This window comes from Aythya ferina (assembly GCF_964211825.1).
Source record: "Aythya ferina genome assembly, chromosome: 3".
In the NCBI taxonomy this organism is placed as follows: domain Eukaryota; kingdom Metazoa; phylum Chordata; class Aves; order Anseriformes; family Anatidae; genus Aythya; species Aythya ferina.
The window spans coordinates 55,277,049-55,301,227 of record NC_140298.1 but is presented as its reverse complement, the minus strand read 5'-3'; the positions used below and the strand labels follow the sequence as shown (position 1 = coordinate 55,301,227).

At 42.7% G+C, this 24,179-nt stretch overlaps 1 protein-coding gene and 1 long non-coding RNA gene across 5 annotated transcripts in view; both read right to left on the bottom strand.

Moving 5' to 3' along the window:
* Positions 1–6,169, bottom strand: part of ZDHHC14 (zDHHC palmitoyltransferase 14) — a 107,952-nt gene extending 101,783 nt beyond the window's left edge. The window contains exon 1 of one of the 4 annotated variants that reach the window (XM_084513011.1): positions 5,457–6,169. In XM_084513011.1, coding sequence (XP_084369137.1) covers positions 5,457–5,707 — 251 coding nt within the window. In that variant the 5' untranslated portion in view covers positions 5,708–6,169. The remainder of the gene's footprint in view (positions 1–5,456) is intronic. The other 3 variants (XM_084513009.1, XM_084513012.1, XM_084513010.1) reach the window with 3 other exon arrangements.
* Positions 6,170–9,716: 3,547 nt separating this feature from the next.
* Positions 9,717–13,673, bottom strand: LOC311433363. The gene is made up of 3 exons (XR_014690710.1): positions 13,414–13,673; positions 11,661–11,951; positions 9,717–10,501 (listed from the first exon to the last, which is right to left on the bottom strand). It is a non-coding gene; the product is annotated as an uncharacterized lncRNA (long non-coding RNA).
* Between the last annotated feature and the right edge of the window lie 10,506 nt (positions 13,674–24,179).

Sequence of the window (24,179 nt, the reverse complement as noted above, 5' to 3'; positions counted from 1 at the left end):
AACTATAGGTGAAATACTCCCACAGAACCCTGAAAAACTAAGAATATATGAAGCAAGCAAGCTTTTTGCAATTAAGGAAAGGAAAAATCAGCTGTCAAGGAAAACAGCATTAAATAGACTTTGCCCCTGAAAGATATTTGATTCTGACAGTTAATATTTTCAGGGTAAATTAAGTGCAAAGAATAAACAACACCTGGTCAGAATGCATTAGCAATTTGCCATATCATTTGGTAGATCTATATAAACTACGTACAAAAAGTAAACCCGAAGGATTAGGCTTATTGCATTCCATGTCTTTTTCACTAACGTGGCAAAACGAGAAATGGAAATATTGCTCTGTTTTCATTTTAATTACATTTTTTTGAACAACAAACACTGGGGGGAAAAAATGCCTATTCATCATTGCTTTTGCCTACGCCGTTAAGCACTACTGAGCGGCCTTCCATATAGGAAGGGATGCAGTTCTCCATTGAGCAATCACTTTAGTTTCTAGGTCGTAATTTTCACTTTAAAGGCCATCTTGACATCTTCAGCAGGAAGTGTCCTGCAAGCTTACAGTAGCCGCTAACAGCTGAAGTCAGAACTGGTAGCGCTTCCTTCTAAGCAACACGCCGTGTACTTACATCCTACAATGACCACGTCCTTCACCTACACATCATAAAAGCAGCCAAAGAAAGAAGAAGGAGGTTACTAGATGGAGCACGTGCCACCTACTTGGAATTCAGCCTCACACTGAGAATCCGCATCTTGTAAGAGCAGGAAGCACAAGCCATGAGACGAAGATGCCTGTTGATGCCACGGAGAAAACACTCAGCTTGCTGACATGGGTGTTTACACACGGAGGCTCATCACAGCGAGCAGCACCACTTCACCGCCGCGTGTGCTGGAGGAGCTCAATATTGAACCACCTACACCGCATCAGAAAGGGTGACTCACGAACGTCCTCCAGTCACACTGGTTTTCAAAGCAGGAGGGCTGGAAGAGGTTGCCAGCAGCCATAAGAGCAGATAGGAAGCAATGATTTGTACACACACATGCGCATGCACAATCTCAGTTTAAACGATTTTCCAACATCCACCTTTGGGAAAAGGGTGCAATTAGACAAATGCCCACCAAAATCACACTTTAACTAGCTCAGAAAAAACTCTCTAGTTGGTTGAATCAGTGCAAGCGTCAAATTATATCAGGAGTGATAGTGCTGTGACTCACAGTTACAGAGAAAAGAGCTGCACTGCTTCAGCCCTGCCGGCACCCAGCCATCTGCTCCAACCTTCTCCGAGTTACTGACCCTGCAACAGAGCTGACAGAAGAAAACCTGACTGTGCCCGAGCCAGTTCTGTTCCATCAGCATCCCCGCTCACATCTACCTTTCATCGGAAGCCTGAACCGAAACAGGTCCAGTGCAGACACGTTCCCTCTGTGCCTGCTCCAAGGAGGAGCTGTGCTGGCAGCCAGGGGCAGCTCACAGCAGCAGAGCTCACAGCCCATCCATCACAGCTCCGAACTAGTGAGGCTTCTGCATCCATATGAGACTTGCCATTTAACAAGATGCCTGTTTTACACATCCTCCTGCGTTAAATATGCCATCCAGCCTCCTCGTTGCTTTTCTGTAACCTACAGTAGCCCAAATGACCCTAAGCATGAAGGACTCTCCTCTCTTTCGAGGATGCATACCTAGCTGAATAAAAGAAGTAAGTATGAAGTGCCTTAATTTTGCCTGTCTTTATTGCACCAATAAAGGGCTTTACATATATGCAAATACAGTGGTTGAATGGACTAGGCACAGCAGCAATACCTGCCCTTCAGTTACTGATGCCATCTTTGCTCTGGGGAAAGGAATTTGTTTTCCAAACTTGTCATGCAGATACTTAAACATGAGCACTGAATAATTATTTTTTTAAAAAAAAACTGTGTCTCTGTGTAAGGGGGCAAGGCAAAGCAAAGTCCATCATTGAGCCAAATTTGCAAGAAAAAAAAAAAAAAAGAAAATCATTATAAGGTTAGTCAGGAACTGCATTTCCAAGACAAAGTAACATACCCAAATTTTAAAGACAGATTGAAGTAAATTGTGGTGCTTAATCCTGAGCATTTTCAAATAGACGGAATTTTTAAGAGTACCTCAAGCACAACATCTCTGCTGGGTCCCCAAAGTACTTGCAATACATCACGTTATATTTAATAGACAGGTTACAGAAATAAAACTGCTTATTTGCATTTCCTTCCTTCAGAAGCAAGGGAAGATGCAGCAATTAGATTGCAACTGCTTGGAAGCTTAAGGTGTTGTTTTGTGTTTGTTTTTTGTTGGTGGTGGTGGTTGGTTTTTAAAGCAAAATTTCTTTTACCTCTTTGCAAATGAAAAATAATAGTGAAATGACAAAAGGAAGAAGTAGTGATGCACCTGGAATACTGGGGAGAAAAACACCAACAGAGAGAAAGGAATAAAAACAGCAGAAAGCAGGAAGTGGAAAAAAAAAGTAGGCAGGAAAAAGCACAGAAGCATAAATATGAAAAAATGTGAAGATTACAAAGGCACAATTCAAAGTCAAAAGCTACGCAGGTCAAGATGTGTTTGCTTTTGGAGAGCTACAATTTGTTGATTCAGTAAAATGCATTTCTACCCTGGAGATGAGTCGAAAGCACATGAAATAGCTCTGGATGAATGGGTATCAGAGCAAAATATGAGGTACAGGAAGAGACGACGTTAGAGGAACAAAAGAAGCCAGAAGGACACAGAACAAGTGTTTGTTAGCACGACTCTCTCAGAGATCAGCTGCCAGGTTCACCTCTTTCCCAGTCCCCCTCTTCACTGCCTGCAACTGGGGAATGACTTGGGATGTCAGTACCCATTTTCCAGTTTCCAAAATCCAAGTGCACAAAGTCCTTCCTTCCAACTGTAGCAAAGAACAATTTGAAGAACACACACAGTATCTTCCTCTTCACTGAGAGCTTCACCTTACAGTTCAGACACACAAGGCATATACCCATTTAAAAATCACTTGGGCCCACGTGTACAGAAAGGACGGAAGCACTTTGCTCTCACATTCTGGAAGTGGCTGGTTGAGGAGCAGCTTCCTTACAAAATCAGTTAAATAACAGAAGTGACATTCAAACAACTGGAGACCTTCTCAGCTGATCAATAAGTAGCAACTTCAGACCACTAACAAGAGATACAATGAGAAACTGCTTCAGAATAACACTTTTTAAGCAAGGAAAGTCCCCTTTTTCCTTTATAACCTTACCAAGCATTTGTAGTTCAAACACTGCAAATATGCTGAGCACCATTCCCAGTCTCAGAGTTTGAGGGATTTGGTGGTGTTGTTTTTTTTTTTTTGTTTTATTTTGTCTTCAGAGGATGCACAGTAATTCCAGCATAAGTGCTTTTTAAACACCAAACCTACCTTATCATTATTGTACAAATTAAATACCATTGCTGCCCTCTATTTTTAATTTCCTTGAAAGAAGAGTGCGAGTGATACAAGAATGACTCAAGAGCAGTACACATGCTTTTGCTCATACAGTTACGTAAAGCCAGAGATTTCTCCTTGCTTCAGACTTCTGGTTAGAAAAAGCACCAGTTTGGTATCAAAATGCTGTACCTTGACTCCAAACATGGTCCATCACATACAGTTACACTGCAGATAAGCTCAAAGCCACAACACCAGTTGGAGCATTCGAGTCTCACAGAGCACATAACTCACAGAGGTAATGAAATCAGGTGACAGAGAGCTAGCGGCTCACCCTGCCCTAGCAGTTCTGAATCACGCAACTACAGAGAATATTTCTCTCTGAAGGATCGAATTGTTAAAACACATAAATAAGCCGTACATGGTGGTTTGGCAAATAGATTTTACAACCATGACTATAAAACATTACACTTCCAATCCTACGTTTACATTCTGGTGCTTATGGGAAGTCCAGCACTTGCCTTTGGAGGCTCTAGTGAAGGTGATGAGACCACACACAGATACAAGTGTCAGCCCACACGGAAAACCTTTCCAAAATTAGGCCTAATCATGCCAACCAGAACAGAGTAGCAGCCAGTCCTGATGCAATACTACCAGCAGACACCTTTGAAACCCGTTTAAAAACAGGAAAGTAAGTGCACGTGCAGTAAATGGATACCATCATCCACTGTGCCATTGCAATTACTCGAAGGATGCTCAAGAAGTTTCATAATGCCTGCAGGAGATGTACAATGAATCACTCCTCTAGCATCACCAGGAGCCCATTGAAGACAGTTCACCTGAGGAATTCACAGACACCTTTTCCGGTCACACGGCTTTAGACTCTGATCACCTGCTGAGCATTTCTACCTTCTTAAATGCTACCAGTATGTAACAGTTGTCTTCTACATCTAACTGGCACAAGTCAGAGTTTGCTAACGTTGCTATCTCTCTCTTTAAAGGCAACAAGCAGTAATCTATGTTCAACTGTATCTTTATTTTCCTGCCACAAACCACAAATCAAGCTAGGATAGTTTTAAAACAGGTGAAGCAGGATGATATCTTTAAAAAGAAGTCAGTAGTTCCTATAGCAAGTATTTTGCAGTCTGAGCACCGTTGTAACTCAGTGCTTTAAATAACTAAATAAAAGGTGAACTGCATTTTACATATCAAGTACCTAATTCTTTATTAGCATGCATACTTAATTTAGCTGCTCCATATAAATTTAGCTGCTGCATATAATTGCGAAAAATCAGTACGTTAGATTTGCTGGCACTGTGTCTTCACTTGATGGAGATGAAAAAGATTCCTGAAAACTCACAGCAACAGAGAAAAAGGCCCTAGGAGGATGCCAGAAACCTCCTTAAAAAATGAATCCAAAACTGTAAGGCAAACATTGCTTACAATAAGACCAACCTGACATACAACAAGTTACCATCACAAACAAAGTAATGCTGTTACCTAGTGGTGAAAAGCTAGGTACATACAAAATTGTATAGCTCTGCCTTTTCTTTATTTAACTAATCTGGAATTCTTGTCCACAAGCTATTAAATGACTTCGAGAAGGAAAAGACAGGAAAAAAAGCCTGATTTATGAACTAACAAAAAGCATTGCTTTCCTCGCACTCTGTGCGGTTCTGTGGCAAAAGGTCAGTATTTCTGCACCTGCCAGTTTTGATTCTAATCAGTTACCGACGGACAAGCAGCTACCTCATTTCCTGACCGTCCCAAACCTGTTGTTTTACGCTCCTCTTGCAGCAAGAGCTGCAAACCTGCAGTATAAAAGCCGTACCACCTCCATCCGAGTTTTCCGCGGAGCTCAGTGAGGGAAGCAGGACCGTGTGCCCCTCAGCACCTCACCAGAGCACGCTCTCAGTTACATAAACCGACGGTAGCCGATTTCAGCCAGCACCCCCTGTGACATCTGGATAAGTGTGTTTATGTTGCTTTCGGTCAGCAAGTAAATAGCTACAGGAAGAGAGCGGGGACATGACAGGCGTGAACGTCACTTACTCAAACGCAAAGAAGAGTCCGCTGGTGACCAGGATGAGCACGAGAGTCAGGTAGAAGACTCCAGTCTGCCGAGCCATCATGATCCTCCCATTGCAGAAGAACTTGTTCCTTCCAGGGAAAACCTCCCATTTCCTCCTGGGAGCTGTTTTCTTTTTCTTGTGGGGAGACTCCATGGGAGACGAGGAGCTGTGCGTGCTGATCTGGCTGTACTCGCAGTCTTTCATGGGCCCGCTGCCACCTCCAGGAGTCATCAAGAGAAAGTAAGACGTGGGGCGAGCCCCACCGGAGAGGAGCTGCGGTGTCTGCAGGGCGGGCAGAGCCGCTCCCGGCCGAGGCAGCCCCGCTAGCAGGCGGGCAGGGGGTGCGGCGGGCAGACCCCGCCGGGCTCCTCGCAGCCCGCAGCCGTCATGCTGGCAGTGCCGGGCGGCAGGCAGCCGGCCTTCCCCCGCCCGCCGCCGGGCAGCACAAGCCTGGCTCGGAAGGGCGAGAGGAAAAAAAAAATAATAATAAAACAAGGTTTATGAAGCGGTGAGGGGCTGTCCGGGCTGATCGCGGAGCCGGAGGGCTGCTCCTTCCTGCCCGCACGCTGCCTGCAGGAGCGGCTCCGCCAGCACAGCCTCCTCGGGGACCGCTCCCCGGGGAGCCCCGCGGAGCCTCAGGGCCGGGGCTGGGGCTGGGGCCGGGGCTGAGGCTGGGGCTGGGGCCGGGCCGGGGCCCGGCAGGCGGCGGCTGCCCGCCGGCTCCTCATCCCCCCGCCCCGCCGCGTCCCCGCCTCACGCCCCGCGCCCCGGGCGGCGCCGGCTGCCCGAGCCCCCGCCTCCCCCCGCGGCGCGGCTCCTCGCAGCGAGGGCGGAGCGGGCAGAGGGGCGGAGGGCGCCGCCGCCGCCGCCGGGAGAGCTGCGCCGGGACCCCGCCGGCCCCTTACCATCCTCCCCGCCCTCTACCCGGGCTCATCCCCCGCCGCCAGCCGCCTCTTCATCCCGACCGCGGAGGGGAAGCGGAGCGGCGGGCGGAGCCCCCCCCGTCCTGCTGCCCGACCGCCCGCCCGACTGCGCCGCCCTGGCCGCCCCCCCTCGCAACCGGCCGCCCCCGCGCGCGCGGTTGCCTCCCCTCGGCCCCAGCAGGGCGAGGTGTGCGGGGGGGAGCGCCGGGCCGCGCGGGACCACCCTCCCCCCGCCCGCTGGGAGTTGTAGTTTGGCTGCCCCCCTCCGCCCGGCGTCCCCCAAGGAGGGGAGGGCGGCGGCGGGGACTACAGCTCCCGGCGTGCCCCGCGAGCCCTGCGGGGGGCGGGGCGGAGCAGTGGGGGCGCTGAGGCGGCTCCGCCCGACCCCAAATCCCCCCGGGCCGGGGCAGCCCTGCCCTGCCCTGCCCTGCCCTGGGCACGGCCGCGGCAGCCCCAGCAGCCACAAGGCGTGCCCATCACGTTTCCAAATAAATTGGGCTCTGTTACAGCACAGCCCCACGTGGCTGAGGGCTGGCCCTAGGGGAGACACCGAAAAGCCAGCGGTGTGTGGGGGCAGCGGTTTCTTAATTCCACGTCTAATGTTGCAGATATTTATCCCTTTAATTCAATAAACTAATTATTTATCCGTAAAGAATGACTGATGACAAAGGAACTTTGGCATCCCCTTCTTATTTATTTATTGTATTTATTTATTTACAGTAGGTGCTGCTGCACTGTTCCTTTCCATACCCTCCTCCTCCCCCCCACTTACTGCCAGCAGTTTGCCTGCTACCTCCTAACTTACACATACCGACAACTTTCATTCTTTGACATGTTCTTTATGAATAACTGGTGAGCTTTCTTCCTGTCTTCATGAATACAGCACCAATACATGACAGAAAGAAGGCTGCTGATAGAAACGTGATTCACTGACAAGCGTTTCAGTCTTCATCAGGTTTTTATTAGCGCGTTGCTGGAGATCTGTACTCTGACAATATTAATGATTGTATGATGTGAAACGGCTCTGTTCTCTCCTGAGGTTATGAAATATTTCAGGCATTCAGAAAACAGAGCAAACAGTTTATGTAAAAATGTCATTGTTGGCTTATCTTCATTGGTAGCACTCGGCTAATTTCAGAAACACTCTTCAGAAACAAAACATTTGCAAACAATACCAGCACCTCATTCAAGCTGCTATCTACTCCATGGTATTTCACTTGGGTTTTGTTTAAGACACTGTGGTTGTAAAGCTAATTGAGAGACGTAAAAGAATCTGAGGAGTGCCCGAACAGATAATTTGAAAAGTAAAACTCAAGAGTGGAAGTCCAACTTCTACTACTTTCAATAGGCAATGTATTTTGGCTCTTAGTGCTACCCGTGGTACTTTCCACACAGAAAGCCTGTACCACTCCCTAATCAGTACCAGTCCTGCCTTGGAATTCAGAGTATGATCCTTTTGCAAATAATGTTAAGACAGCATCAACACCTTTTTAAAATTGCTTTTAATATCACTTGAAATCTCCTGTACAAAGGTATTTTATACAACTAATAGTTACCATTTGATGGTATTTTTCAAAGCATTTTTTATAGTTCATTCGTAATGTTAATGAAACTCGTTTTGAGGCACCAAATAGATTAAATCATAAACACAGTAGGTAGAACGAATAGGTTCCCTATTCATAAAGCTTTGTAGGCTCACGTGTTCTGGTATGTACTTTTCAATTTCTTATCTGTGACGGAGGTTGATCTCATGCAATGGAAGAATATGGTGCAGCAACAGATACTTAGTGAAGAGAAAAAAAACTATCTTTTTGTTGAGAAAATGACAATGAAAGAGTTGTTACCACTGAAACTTCCTCTCTCTTACCCTGTCTTCTGTGTGGAGGTGTCACAAGGGCAAGTCTTAAAACATCAGCTAATTTGCTGAGAAAAATCATCCTTATGTGTACAGTATGTTGCCATGTTTCATGACAGAATTAGCTTGACAATGGTGTAAACATAATCAGAACAGGTATTTAAATGATTAAATAATCACAAAATTAAAAATTTTAGAATTTTGAACATAAGATGTCTGTACTCCACACATCCTACATTGCCAAACCAATACTTCTAATGAAAAAAGAGGAGGAAATAGCAGGTATTGAACTGAAAGATCCAATATTCTCACAGATGGAAAGACATCAAGGCACTGCCACAGACATGGTTTCTAGGGACATTTTTCAAATCTTTCACAATTAGTTTTTGGAAATACTAAGAGTTTTCTTCTTTTTCCCCTCAACAAACATTTTTCTCATTTTTCACTGATGTTTTTCAAAAGTAACTCTCTACCACTGCTTGGCCAACAAGCCAAGCAATTTTAGCTTCTTACCAATACCAACCATTTCTTTTGTGAAAGTACTTCATTTCCTTAAAAATATTTGGGGTAAGACTGGAAATATTACTAAATTTCGTAAAAGTTGCCAAACAGCTTTGGAGGAAAAGTTATTTTGTTTTTGTTTTCCCATTACTCCTCTGAGAAGCTAAATAGATCAGTTTTCTACTTTTAATATTATCTATTTAAAAAAAAAAAAAAAAGCTTAGTTTTGTTAAAATCATTATATTTCTCTAAAAAATGTAAGCTAAATATTTTGCAAAATATAAAATAATTTTGTGTTTTTTTTTTTTTTTTTTTTTTTTTTGTCAAGAAAACTGAAAATGAAATTACGTACACAACTTCAGTACCAATAGCACTAACTTTCTTTGAAATGACAGATTTGTTTTTCAGATAGGCCACATTCCCAGAGAAAACTGTCCAACTCATGACCATTGAATTTAAAATTGTCAGTGCAGTAAGTCCTAAGAGACTAGATATTCGGCACGATGAACAGTAAAAAATAAAAATAAAAAATAAGAAGTGAGAGTGAGACACTGAACATCAGAATCACTATCTAAGGAATCAAAAAAGTAAACAGAGGTTGTTACTTCTATGACAAGATCAGCTTCAACAGGTTCAAAAAGCTTACAAGTGTCTCTTAAGTCTTGCTATTGAAAGAGCAATGTGTCAATTTCTCTTTTGAAGCACTGGAAAAAATACTTATTTATAACTTGAATGTCTGAAATGGCTTAATCATAGAGAATCTGGAATATTTCTACAGTTTTTCAACTTACAACTTTGGCTTCTTAGCATATGGCTTCACTGCTTTGGATAGAATTCAGAATCTATGGATATTTTCATTTATTCCAGCAGAAGATGATCATAATTCTCCTTAAAAATGCAATTAAAATCCAAAAGTTTTCAGAATTGGGCATGCTTCCACAATCAATAACTGCTTCCAAAGTTCAAGAGATACAGCCTCAAAATCTTACAATTCCAACTGAAAAAACAAACACAAGCGTTGTGTGTGGTCATTACCGTGGTATTTTAACCCGATTTAAGAGTCCTTCTTGCACTAATTTGAGCAAAAGAAAGACAAAAAATTTGTTCGTTTTGGGAAGTTCACATAACATGCAAGTAAAGAAAAAGAAAGGACCAAGAGAGTGAAGTTACAGGAGGAAAATCTCTTTCCACTGTTATCAGTGTTGGAGAACATAAAATGATGAGCCAGGAAAATAATTTTCCTACTTAAATCCTTAAATCTTAAATCCTGCATTAGTGTAGTGGAGTGAATTATATTTTGTTTGTAGTTTTGCTGCCATGTGAAGAGCCTTGCATTCGTCATTGCTTGAAGCAGAGCAGCTCCGTTTTATCGGTCGGTGCTATACAGAAATTTCTATACACTCCCCCAAAGGTCTGTAATAAGGATATTTTACTGATTCTCGAATAACGGGGTTTGTACAGCTCTATCCTAATCCCAGATCACCAAACCGTTACCTTTTGTACTGTAAACTTCCTCTTTAAAACCACACTTTTTTTTTTTTTTTTTTCTTTTTCACAATACGTACAGGAAATGAGCTTAGTTTTCAGAGAAGTCAGCATTTGATCATGGGTCATGCCCATCTGTATGCTCCTCACAGCACATATGCTTTCTGTTTTCTTGGTGACTCCTCCACGGACTGGAAATTCCTTGTCTTGGAGATAGGCCTCGCTTCTCCTGTGCAGCACATTCAATATTGAAACAAGTGCCTGTGGGAGGAACGGATGCAAGGAAGCTAGATTTCCTTTCCCATCACAATAACCTTGTGATGAGGAGAATAACACTCTCTGAAACTGACAGTGAAGGGTGGCAGTTGTCCTGTCCTCTTCTCTGACCCTTCCACCCACTCGTGTATTTCCACCCTCTCGCTTGCAGTCTCTCCACTGCTTATCAGGCTTTTTGCTGAACTGTCTTGGCACAGAGGTATCAGCAGAAAAAATACCCCCCCTTTTTTTTTTTTTTTTCTCTCTTTTTCAATTCCCCTTAATTTTCTGCCACCTTATCATGTTGGAACTACTCATCAGAGGACATGACAAAGCATCCAGGACTGTCACAAGGGAGGGGCAGGAGGAACACATTGCCCTGCAAAAGGGAAGTGAAAGAGGAAAGAGGAGAACAAAGGGGCAGGGAGCAGGACTGCAGCCAGCAGTTGGATAGGGCTAGGCTGCCCCTGGACTTCAGGCTTAGCCAGACCTGCTCATAGGGGCATCCCCTAGGTCCTGGCAAAAAGTGAGAGGAGACAACACACAGCTTAAAAGCAGAAAAGGAAGGGAGAGCGTGATCTTCCCCTGCTGGGTGGTGGTGAACTGTTAGATAAGCTCAGGCTTATCATTAAGACTTGTTGAGGGTGGCAATATATAGTGACCAAGTTCTCCCCACAGCATTGGCATTAATCGTCTTTCTCTCTCTCATCGATTTTTAGGAAACTTTTAAAAATTTAATTATACCTGAAACTTCTACCCTTTTTCCTATTTACTTGAGCAAGTTACAGTGTCTTTAGAGAGAGCGGGGAAGTCTCACCAATGCTTTATACCGTTGTGTGAGTCCATTGAGAAAGGAAACCAACAAAAGCCACCACCACCACCACCAGTACACACCTGCAAATGCTCCTGTAATTAATGTGGTGCTGTCCACTACAATTGTTTTAAGTAACCAAAACAATAAAAATAGTAAAAATGTTTTGGGTTGGAGTTCTTTAAATAATATCTCTTGCTTAAAATAATATCCCTTTTACAGGTGGTGTGTTTTTGTTTTTTTTTTAACTCCTGTTTCCTACCGTGGGTTATAGAAGGGACGAGACTCTTGGTAGATCAAAGCATAACCACAAAGATGCTCAAGTTTATCTCATCTATGACCTTTTCTCCCCACCTCTGTGCATGTTTCCTGGCTGCTGCTTCCTTTCTCTTCTCTGCTGCCCCAGCGAAGAGCCTCTTGCATTGCTGTGGAAAGGCAGCTCGTGTTCTGCAGTGTAGAGCAGGAAAGCACTGTCACCCAGCTCCTGCCGGAGCATGACGCTCATTTAGAGAAAAGCCTCTGTTGTAATTGCAGTCGTGGGCTGCTTCGCTGTTTTGAACTCCACACTTCAAGCAGCCATGGCTGTCAGTGGAACACATCTGTAACGCGTTGATGCGGAGTAACACAGAGTGCATAACAGTTTTCCTTGGAGGAATTAGGCCATTAGAGACTTCTGAAAATCCCAGAGGGGGGCTATCTGCATCATTGAATGCTTAACTAGGCCATCTGAAAATGGAGCTAACTGCTTTTGAAAATCTCTTTAATGCTTCATTGTCACAATTCAATGTCATTAACTGGGAAGATTCAGCATTATATCATTGCTTTTCTCTCACTCCCTTCTTTTCTTTCCCGTATTCCTTTCCCTGCCTTCAACTTGGTTTTATGTCTCTTCTACACCTGCCTTCCCCCACCACATATACTTTCCTCCAGCAAACAGCAAGGTCTTGGGTTTTGTACCCATCTCTCTTCCCCACCTTCTGCCATAAAACAATGAGCAAAAATAAAAAGGGAGAACAGGTCATTTTACACCTCAGAAAGCTATTGTTTTCAGGACAATAAGCCGTGACAGACACAGGGGTGCAGTAAGGACCAAATTAATGTTGAATTTGGAAGGCCTACCTCCTTTCCCCCACCCCCCATGGAATAAGAAACTTATACTTTATACTCTCAAATATGAATATTCAATGAGCTCTGTCAACAAAGGGCTAGACATGACTCATGAATCATACGGCTGACAACACTGCAGTAGAGAAAGGAAGTCTGACAATTAACAGAAATGTGACACAGATGATATACAAGTGTGGTCAGAGACATAAAACAAACACATTTTCCCTGTGTCTTTGTTCATTTATTTACTACATTGTTCATTCACGTATTTCTGCGAACACATAAATGGATGGGCTTCGCTCTTCTCAGAAGCTTGTGACATCAGAAATTTAGCAATTACTTATACTAGTACTGAATGCAACTTTTTCAGATGGAAATGTCCTTTTCAATTCATAGAAGTTTATTTCATACCACAATGAGTACAGTGGCTCACTTTTAAGTGTTCTCAGAAGCTTGCATTCTTCAGATATGCCCAAGTTGGCCTCATAAGACATATTTCTATTTTTTCCTGTAAGACTATTATCCATTAATTCTTTTTTCGAACTAAATGGAACGGAAAAGACATGGGATTACATATATGGTTAAGACAAAGTTTTGACCAAGATTTTGAGAATGATTTGTAAAGGCTTTAGAACATCTGCTTTTCACACCAAAATAGGAGAATGAGTTTATATTTTTTTGTGTAATTAGTTTATACTAATCTAGTAGCATTCATATAAATTAATTCTGATGAGCAAATGGCAGCCTGTAACATAATCACATCTTAAACCAATAAAACTGTAAGCATCAAATCCAAGAAATCCGTTCAGAATTCTAAAGAAAATTATTCATGCAATAAATAATATGCAAAGATTACACTTGAAAGCTTTATAATACTAACAGGAATAAAACAGAAATAAAACAAAACAAAATAAAAACAGAAACATTAGCTTCAGAAAAAAATAAAGCTGGGAGAACAATTTAAACTCAGATTTGATGTAAAGGCAATGAAGTTGCTTACCAGTAACCAGAGTCCCTCCCTCTGTGAAATCCACATATTCATTCGTAGCACAAGTGTTTGTAAGTAGAAACTGGAGAAATCTTTCTACTTTCTGTGAAGAACTTATAAAAACCTTCTGGTAATTAAAGGCAGCTAACAAGAAAGATGAGGGGGGACTCTATGATAAAGTGTAGTGATAGGCCAAGAGTAATGGTTTTAATCTAAAAGAAGGTAGATTTAGATTAGATATAGGGAACAAATTCTTCATGATGAGGGCACTAGCACAGGCTGCCCAGAGAAACTGTGAATGCCCCATCCCTGGAGGTGCTCAAGGCCAGGCTGGATGGGGCTTTGGGCAACCTGTTCTGGTGGGAGGTGTCCCTGCCCATGGCAGGGGGGTGGAACTGGGTGGGCTTTAAGATCCCTTCCAACCCAAACCATTCTGTGATTCTGTGATTCTATGACTTCAGCTAAGCAGATTACACCCAGCCCTGCCTTCCCTTCAGCTCTGGGCAAATGAAGTGGAACATCCTACATCAGTTGTCTCTCAGCCACAGAACCTCTAGTGACCATCAACATCGGGGGGGGGGGGGACGGAGGGGACGGACGACACTGCAGGAGGAGGTTGCTTGTGTGAATGTCTGAGTTTGGAGAGCTTCATTTACTAGTAAATAGGCTCCCCTTTTAACTTTGAGATAACTTTGTGACAACTTCAATAGATTGTAGAAATTTATAAACTGTGTGCATGCATAGAAGAAGGAAGTTTCCAAACACACGTAATGAGAAGTCTGAGTCCTTCAGGCAAACAATGTCAGCCCTGTGTGCCTCTGAGGTGGTAAAGCCACTGGCTGAAGCTTCAGGTGGCTGCTCAGAGCTGAGGAGTAGGGGCTGATGACATAAAGACAGGAAATATTAAGCACCTGGAGCCCGTGGGATAAGTTGCAGGTGGATTGTTAGGAATAACTTACATAAAAGAAAATCTTGGAGGTATATCATCTGTAAAAAACTGCATTTCTCCACTTTCGGAAGTAACTGCACCAGAAGGAGTTGTCTACATGAATGCTGTCAAGGAACAAATTACCAGTGGCATGAAGAGGTAGCTCATGGTGTTCATGAGAACCTGCTTTAGCCCCTGTTTTTTGTGATTCTTATCCAGGCCAACTGGTACAGACCAGCTTTTTCTCTACCTACCACAGCTTTATTATGCACCATGCAGAACACTCAGCAATTGTCTGCTCTAACCACAGTACCTAACCACAACATATTGCTCAGAATAAGCCTAACACACACTGGTAACCTTTGCATAGCACACACTGTGAGCACACCCCACCTGCTGTTGTTTTCCTTGCTGCAGGTGCCACTGTACCTTCTCCTTGTGCAACAGCTCAGGAAAACATGACAGCATTTCAGGTCTCTTCCAAGCCTGCTAGGTCCAGGTAAGTCATCCTCAGATGTCACCTCTCCACATGTTGCCAAAGCTTCTACGTTTACATGAAGTAGAATATTTATTCATTTATTTACTGTTTTGAGGACATATTTACTGTTTTGAGGACAACAACCAATGCTTCATGACTTATGAGGTTTTGCATCTTGGAGACCAACAGTCTTCACAGCACCGTGCCATATAGCTGGGCTCTATATCTGGGCTCTGTATATGAGCTGAGCAGCAGATAATCAAGAATTCTTGGCCAGAGGAAGCCACATGTAAGATTCCTGTCTGAGTTAGCACCTGCCATTCAGCGCTAGCAATCTGGGCACCCATGCATATTCAGGAGGCAGCTGCTGTAGTTCAGCTTTCGCAGATCCAAGGTGGGTCTGCTTGCAGTCAAGATCTTCAAGGCCACTGCCCAATGCCTGTATTCCCATACAACCTTCTTCAGCAACACTGAAAATGTTGTCAGCTCTTTGCCCAGTGTGGATTCCCCTGTTACAGGGAACAAAAGATGAGATTCACGCTCCCAGCAGCTGCCTCTCTATGGTGCTTATAATTGCAGTAGGAGAGAAGCTATCATTGTCATTTTCAGCTCTTCACTCTTCCAAAGTGGGTAGCTGGCACTCTCCCCCTTTGCAGAACCTGGGCTTCTGCAAAGCCAGGAAGCCTGTGTTTATTTCAGGCATTGCAGCATTTTTATCTTGGATGAAGTGCCCCTTCCCAGCCAAGCTGCACATGTGCAGTGTCGCAAGTGACCGTGACCTCAGCTCGCTGCCCACGTGGCCTGCTTTCTCTCATCAGAAGCCAGTTCCTACAGTCTGCAAGAACCCCTGTGACCTGATGTATCTCTGTATGAAAGAGGTGGTGAACTCTTAGATATGGATTATTCCCATGAGTGTATGTCTTTCAGTCCATATATATCCATCTCAGTACTGCTGCTGCCTCCAAGCAGTCCTGAGCACAAATTTCCTTCCTTCCTCTGCTCCTCCTCAGGAACACAAAAGCACCTCTTTGCACAAAAAGACCCCCACTTTCTTTTCCCACCCACTCTCAAAGTCATGAAAAGCACCACATTCTCTCCTCCACACCAACCCACCTCAAGTATACAACTCTCCATCTCCTTAACCATCATAATCTTAACTTTCCTCCTATCTCTGAGCAGGTGGCAGGTTCAGGAATGCTCTTTGCACAGGCCAGCATCAAAGCTTGTGGTCAAGGCTCTTATATGAACAAAACCCAAGTTCTCAGGCATGTGGACGGTATCCCATTGCTTTGCTGCCCACCCCGTACCCCTTCTGGACCAAAGCAGCCCATATTCCCTGCCATCCCACTCAAGGATGTCAGCCCTGGAACTGAGATCAGGGAAAGCAATGCAAAGAGCCCCTCAAGTCCTCACCTGGTACCTGCCTAGAACATGCAATTTGCAGCCTGGGGAGATGCTGTGGAAGCAGAAGCTCCTATTCCAGGTGGGAAGAGGCAACTTAGGTCCTGAAGTCCTGACCAATATCCCCAGGAGCTGTTAGCCTGAACATTTACCTGAAATGCACCAAAGATGCCTCTGTGTGCATTTGGAGTACAGTTCACACAGCACAAGGATAAAATTAAATTTTGGGAGAGGGAATCAGCATTAGACAGCTGGAAACATAGGAATGCTGCAGCAGGAATCCCAGCTGGCCAAAAAACAAGTACACAAAGAGCAGTACTGTGTTGCTTGAATAAAATCTTTGATCATGAAATCCCTTCTCTCTGTTGAGTGGCAGAGGACTGAAATGGATGTGAACAAGCACCATCTCAGATGAATAGCAGCCAAACGTATGGGCAGGGCAGAAGCATGCCTCCTATAGACACTCAAATTTCTCCCATCTGTAGTGAGAGGACGTAAGTACTGCATAGCTTGAAGACAGAAATACAGCTGGCAAGGACATAACTCTCTTGTGCTAGGTCAGGATTTGAAATGAGTTTTTATTGCAATGGTATGGTTTGAAGGAAGTTTTTAGATTTCAAGAGTTTTCAAGAGAGAAAGGAATTCACTGGAGAGTGAAATTTTGCAAAATTCAGCTTAAAGGAAACCACAGATTTTGTAATTTCTAAAAATTATTAAAAACACTTTTTTTTTTTTTTTTTTAAAGATATGCTTTATTCAATATTGAGTTAGAGAGGGAATACTAAAGTTTTTAATTGGTAAGGCTTTTAAATTTTGTATTGTAGCCCAATGGTTAACAACTTAATTTAAAAGTTACTAAAATGTATATTTTTGTAAGTATAAACCAAAGTTCCTCCCATCCCTAGCAACTCCATTTGACTGTACTGTAAGATTGTTTATATAATAAACTGATTGAAATTCATTTTTTCAGGGGAACATATGTTACACTGCTGCTTGAACATTTGAAAGCTTAGCTTGCTAGAGGAACTCTGAGAAATTGTGGCTGTGGCTGTAGCTCTTTGCTGTCCTGGAGGGCCTGCTGCACCCAGGGATGGAGGTGGAGTGCTACGTGGAGCAAAGGCAAACTAGATTATAGTGTACATCACCAGTAGACATCATCTGTGTGTCTAGGTGCTACTTTTGTGCCCCCAAAGATATCTGAGGCCAGATAAGGTAGTCATGTCCCTGTCCATCCAGAGCAGCGAATGCTACGACCCTGGAATTTATAAATTTCTGAATTAATGTTTAATTTTCTGTCACAGATAAAACTAGGAAGATTCTCTTCAGTTATTCCTTCTTCCTTGCAACTCTCCTCTACTTCATATCAGGCAGCAGTAGTCTTTCCTATCAGTTCAAGAGATCACCTGTCTTCACCTGAACAGGTTTTGTTAGGTTTTTTGTTTGTTTCCTCCCTCTTGCTGAGCAGAATGCACTTGAAATGTCAGCTGTGAATCAGAAACCCTAGGCTGGTTGGAAGTTTCTGCACCTTTCTGTTTTGTCAAATAGGTCCAGCTGACTTAGACCTTCTGGGGTTTCATATACCCTCTAACAGAGCAAAATCCCTGTGTTTGCCTGGCATGACACCAGATGTCATAAAATGTGCCTGATACACGTGGGCACATCCAGCATGTGGGCAAGTGTACGCAGCCTGCACCCTCATGCTGGGAGCTATGCCCCCAGCTGACCTCCTGACCAACGAGGCTTCTGTGGGGCAGATAAAATGGCCTGGTCAGCCACATCCTGACCCAAGGGCTTGTTGTAACAGGGCCATAGCTTAAAACAGATTTCAAAGAGATGGAAATCCCGACATTAAAAAAAAATAAATTAATCATACTTTCAGCTCTGTGAATGCAGCAAAGCGCTTCTAAAATTAAGTATTCCTGTTTCTTTCTCTAGTCACTCATTTTATCTATTTTGTAGCTGTCTTTAAGTGTTAACTTTGTGAGCAAAGCAGAGAGGCTTAGAAAAGAAGGTCTGCAGAGGGTCAAAAAATACACAGCATTTTTCTAGAGAACAAAAAGCCTTGTCCAACAAACGCAGAAGGAGATGAGATGCCAGTGGTTAGTTTTAAGCTTTATTTCTGGTCTAAAACCAAAGACCTCTTTATAGCCTAATAGAATTATAGACTCGAGTCTACCATTAATAGCATGCATGGCGCCAGAGTAATAAAAAATGGAAATTCATTGTCTAAGAATGATTTACAAAGTACAGTAATTCATGTCAGAGTTTCCACAACATTATGGTTCTCAAAAAAATCTCAGGTCCAACTAACTACCAGTGTTCAGTTAGACATTGATCCTTTAATGAATGCATGCACTTTACTGATTTTACTTTGGCAATGTTACAAGCATGGAATTGAGAGAGAGAGAGAGAGAGAGAGAGAGAAAATATGTGCCGTGAAATATTCAGCAACATTTCTGGTCTGCTTTGTACTTGGGATCTTTAAGTTATTCATTTCATCTTTCCACCCTCTGGGAGAAATCTGTACCACAGAACATGTAAACTTCTGAAAAAATACACATTTTTTAATGTTGACTTCTTCAGAAATTGTAATAAATAGACGTGAGCAAGCAAAGATCAGATTTAAGGACTGTTTTAGCAATAGGCTTTATTTAGGATGACCATGAATAAAAATAATGCATAGAGAACATTAATTAGCCCATTTTCTACCATATGTCCACAGTGTCCCTGTAGCTCACACCAAGTGAGCTTCCGCACTTCTTTTTAACCATGCACATTTAGTTGTAATGGTTCAGCTCGTCTTCAGTCATCAATAGGGAGCCTTGTTACTATGGTGACAGACAGATGGATTAATGCAATGTTTAGAGAGATACAGCAGTGCCGAATTTTGATATATACAGTAAGCGCTAATGTACTGCATACACGAGAGGGCATGCATGCAGAAAATCCCAGGGACAGTCTTCCGTATGCACGGAGAGGGCTCTGACACAAAATTCCCATTATCTTGACAGAAAGTGGCCATCTATCTCCCACTTACAACCTTCAAAAACGGCCTGTTGCAGGCAGGGACAGTTGCTTTCGAAACTTAAAATGAATGTCTACCGAGGCCTGCTGGAAAAGGCTGCTGTCAACACCTAACAAGTAAGCTGTATATATTAGGCCACGGAGCTACTGGTCATCTGAGAGTCATTATCCGTAATCCACTGCCTGAAGTGCAGGCTGACACTTTCAGCTGAGCCCGCTACATCGGCCTGTTTGCTTTACTCACTGTGGCTCTCACTGATGAGGAAGAAATGCTAGGTATACAAAAATGATGGGATTTTTCCCGAGCACAGGCAGAGTGCATGTAGAGTAATTCTTCCTAGCAACTTTCACGCTTCCTTTTCTCTCAGACCTTAATGACCGGCACCTTCAGCACCCATCTCACCCCCTTCCCTAGAGCTGCTAATGAGCTTTCCTGTTTTTAGATTATTAGCTTAATGGCTTGTGTCTTGCAAAAATCCTCAGACAGAGATGAAATTGCTATAGGAATAAGATGTGACAGTTATGCTATGAAACCCTGCCAATTATGCTATGAATTCCCCAGCTCACAGAACTATTAGTTGCATAGTTGATTTTATTCTCTGTGCAATGTTTGAACCATCCCATTATTGCAGAACATCACTGCAGAAAGCTGTGATAAGCAACTAAATTCACTGAAAAGTCAGGTATTTTTAAAAGGCAGGTTGACCTACAGGCTGAAATTCTGGCACAAACGTGGCACTTTTAGAAATATTCTAAATGGGAAATCAAAAGCGCTTTATCCAGATCACACTATTAATTTATGCTACAAGAATAATTTAATTAGAAACGTTTTTCACCCATCTACACAAAGTGATAATTATCATTCATCATGAGCCTAATATTCAGCTCTCCTCCCAGGCCTTTTTTTTTAATTGTAATATTAACTATAGCAATTAAGCTCTGTGAATGACCGCAAAAAGGGCCTTTGGATATAATCTTCGCTGAAGCTGATTAGGAGAAGTATACATTTCATATTCATGCCAATTAATTTTGTGGCTGGGTTTCTCGGCGGGTGATGTACTATATGAGTCAATTTGATATTGGCCATCGCCCAACGACAAATAAAACACCAGCCCAATCCCTTTCCCGAGTGTTTTGCAACATGTACCACCTCCGAAGGCCCCCAGACCAATGTAGCTGGCCTCATGAGGACACCCAGTGGCATGGGCTGGGCACAGCAGCTCTCCTCCTGGCCCATCCAGACATCATCCACTTCTGAAAATGGCCCTGGAGATGCTCCTGCTGCTGAGCGTTGGCCCATGACGGTAGTGTGTTCCCCCGGCACTGGAAGGCATCATAATTTGGTGAGTTAGATCTGAATCAGATGAAAATGAGCCAAGTTTGCTACCACTCTTATGCAGCCTCTCTGACTAGCTCACGCGGGGTTTTCAGGGGAATGTGCCTGGCTGTACCAAGCCACCCAGGGTGACAGGGAACCCTGGAGGTCTCCAGCCCAGCCTCCTCTCCAAGCAGGGTCAGCTGAGAGCTCAGGCCAGGTTACTCAGGGCTTTAACTTTAATCTGAGCCTGACTGCCCTTATGAGGGACAGTCATGGGGACCTGTTTGAGCGGTGGACTCAGAGGTACCCAGTGAAGCCCACAGCTGGAAACACACTCACAGGATACATAACCCTACATATTGGGCTGTCACCAAGAGGTCTCTTCTGTCCACAGACTTTTCTCCACAGAAAACCTTGATTCCAGGCTATTGCCAGGTGACAACAGCTCACCATCTAACCTTTGTTACCAGACCACCTTTGTTACTTCAGGTCAGACATATAGGCAGAGTGGCTGAGTCTGAAGTCCCAGACCATGCTTTATGGGCACCACGGCAATAATAAATTATTTTTTTGCTATTTCTTTTTTTGAAATTAATCAGACGTACATTTTTCTCTGGGCCATGTTAAAGGCTTTTCTAGCACTGCAAAATAATTATAAAAGTTGATAGATAATATTTCATTCTGTAATGAAATACATACTGAAATCCTTAAAGACATGGTATCCCACAAAAAATAATAATAATTAAAAAAAAAAAAGAGCTCATAAATATTTGCTGGGTCCCTAAAGCAATGGTAACATCACAGGAATTGATTTGTTTCTGTAGTTAAGAAGGGAATGTGGGCACAGCCAAAGAGATGAGAGCATATTTCATTTGCAGAGAAAGAGCATTCTAAACATTGAGCAGGTAATAAAACTTGTAGTTTAGTAAGGGATAAGAACAGAAAATAAGTAGAAACACTTATGTGCAAGAAGCCCCTGCGATGTCCTCAGAACCATCCTCCAGAAACCTGTATCTCCTGAAGCCCCAAATGCCAGTCATCACTCCCCAGGAGCTCCCCAAGTGTCCCCACCTCTGCAGAGCCACATGAACACAGTCCAAGACATGTGACAGCCCCAACATGTGATATCAACATCTCTGAAATGTGCAGTGTGCCTCTGATCAGCCTTAATGTCATCACATGAGTGCTAATTTGGGATTTTTAACTGGAGCTCTGGCCACACTGCCAGTGGGACTTCTGCCATTTACTGAACTGTGGCCAGGCTCTGGCCTTACAAATACAGGACACTGTGGTGTCAATGCAACAGTCAGTCTTGTCCTAGGTTAAGCCTGACCTACCGAATAACCAAAAAGTGAAATAAAAAAAAGAATCATTTTATCTTCTGCAGAAGTAAATGGTAAGGTCGAAAATCAGACTTGTGCTGAAGGAGATGACCAGATATCTGGGGATCTATCTTCCCAGCCTATTCTTTTGCCAAAGAACTACAGCAAAACTTTGTGCAAACTGATCGATTTCTTCACTTCCTCTTCTCTAAATGGAAAAATACCCCTCACATAAATCTGTGAAGCTAGCTCAATCAATATTTTTGAAGCATCTTCTGTTTCTCAGATGCAAGGCTCTTACTATAATTGTTCTTAAGTCTGACAAATGATCATTGACTTTGTCAGGATATCTGTGTCTAAATCCTATAAATCATTATTCAGTGACCAGATCTTTCCTAAAAGAGATCTGAGGACTTACTCTCAGCATGGGAATTTCAGACACCAAAGTCTTAAGAAAGGCACAACAGTAACCAGCTTATTTCTTATTACCATAAAACCAGAAACTATGGTAGAAACAAAATCATAGTTGCAGAATGCTTCCCTTTCTTGTCCAATAGACCAGAAAATTGATCTGAAATGCTTAACCAGCTTCCTCATGCCTCCTTCTGTACACAAAGCTAAGGGTGCCCTGTATTTTCAGGAATATCAAAGCTTTCATAAATACAGGAAATGACCCAACTCAGTCAAAGAGCAAGACTCAACTCACCCGAGAGCTAGCAAGCAGCTCAACTGCTGTATTTTCTCTCCTTCCAAAACCAGCATTTGGCTCCTTTTAAAATTCTTTTACATAATTAAATTCTGTTAGCGAACATGTCATTTTAACCAGTATTCAAATCAACCTCCTGTAAGCTTTGAATTGGATTTTCTATCTCCAAGCCTGATGCTGTGCTTCATCTGCCAACTTCCTCTGCAGTGGTACTGAAGGCTGCTCTGAATACATACTATAAGACAGTTGGATAGTTCAGTAAATATATTTATTTTGTCCCCATGAGCTTATAAACTAGCTCTTTTTCTTCTAAAGATCTGGATGTCAACCCTGGTCCTCAAGTGAAACCAGCCCTCAGCGTGAATTGCTGGTGTTCTCCTGTCACTGTGCACTCCTGCACAATTAGCCATCTGTCTGCTCGTAAGAAGACGTGGAGCAGGAGAAACACAGGTCAGGACTGAAATATTTTTCAGCATTACATTAAGAAGTTTGCACACAGTGTTCTTATTTCTTGGGTTAGCTGCTTATAGGCAGGAATACCACATATTCACAAGGATTATTTAAAAACAAACAAAACACAACACCAAAAAAAAAAAAAAAAGAAAGAAAAAAGAACTTAGGGAATGCCTTTATGCAAACCTGTTTCTTCTGTATATTTCTTAAATTTATTTTCTTCCTTGTGCTCTTGCTTTTTGTGTTTCCATACCTCACCCTCATAAATACTGTATGCTTTATGAACTTCCTTAAGAGAGGCACTGTGTTACCAATTTTTCATGAAAACCCAAGGGTTGATGTAAAAATCATAAACACAACTTCAGAATCATGGATGCAGATTTACACATACTTTGAAGCTGAAAATTTTGGTTGCTTCATACCGTCTGCTTTTGCCTTACCATTTATTTTTTATAATAAAAGAGGACCACAGAAGGAAGTCTACCATCCACCATTGCTTTGCTGTGAAACTTGGCATCCTGGCCATTGCAAACTTTAACAAATATTAAACATGCACACAGTGCCTGAACCTTGCAATTATCATTTACTGATGTTGTCTAAATTCAGACTTGTAGTCAAATTAAATTAGTAAAAAGTAATGCATTTTTCAATCCTACCATCACCTATATAACCTTATTTGCATATATATTTTCATGCCCTCGTTTTAGGAAGATTTTAATATTTGATACTAGAATCATAAAAATCAGTCTTTCAGAAAAATGTCTGTTTTTAGAGAAAGATAACTGAATTTCAGAAAAGACAATGGGTTAATTCTGAGTAGCTACAGTCTGTTCACTTGTGTACTGTAACAGTGACTGAGAAGGAATAAGAAGAGAAAACGCAAGGCTTCTGTGTAAATTATATTTCAAAGGAGAACAAGAAAAGATTAATATTGCAAACTAGGTGGACACAATTCTGCTGAATGTTTTTTTTTTTTTTAAAGCAAGACAATTTATTTTACAACACTAGGAATTTTAAGTTACTCAGCAAGACAGAGTGGGTTTCATGGGTTTTATGCCCTACTTTTAAGTCTTTGTGAATGATTAATAGAGACAGATCTTATCTGACTCTCTTAAAGATAGATTCCTGGCATTGTTCAAACCAAGATT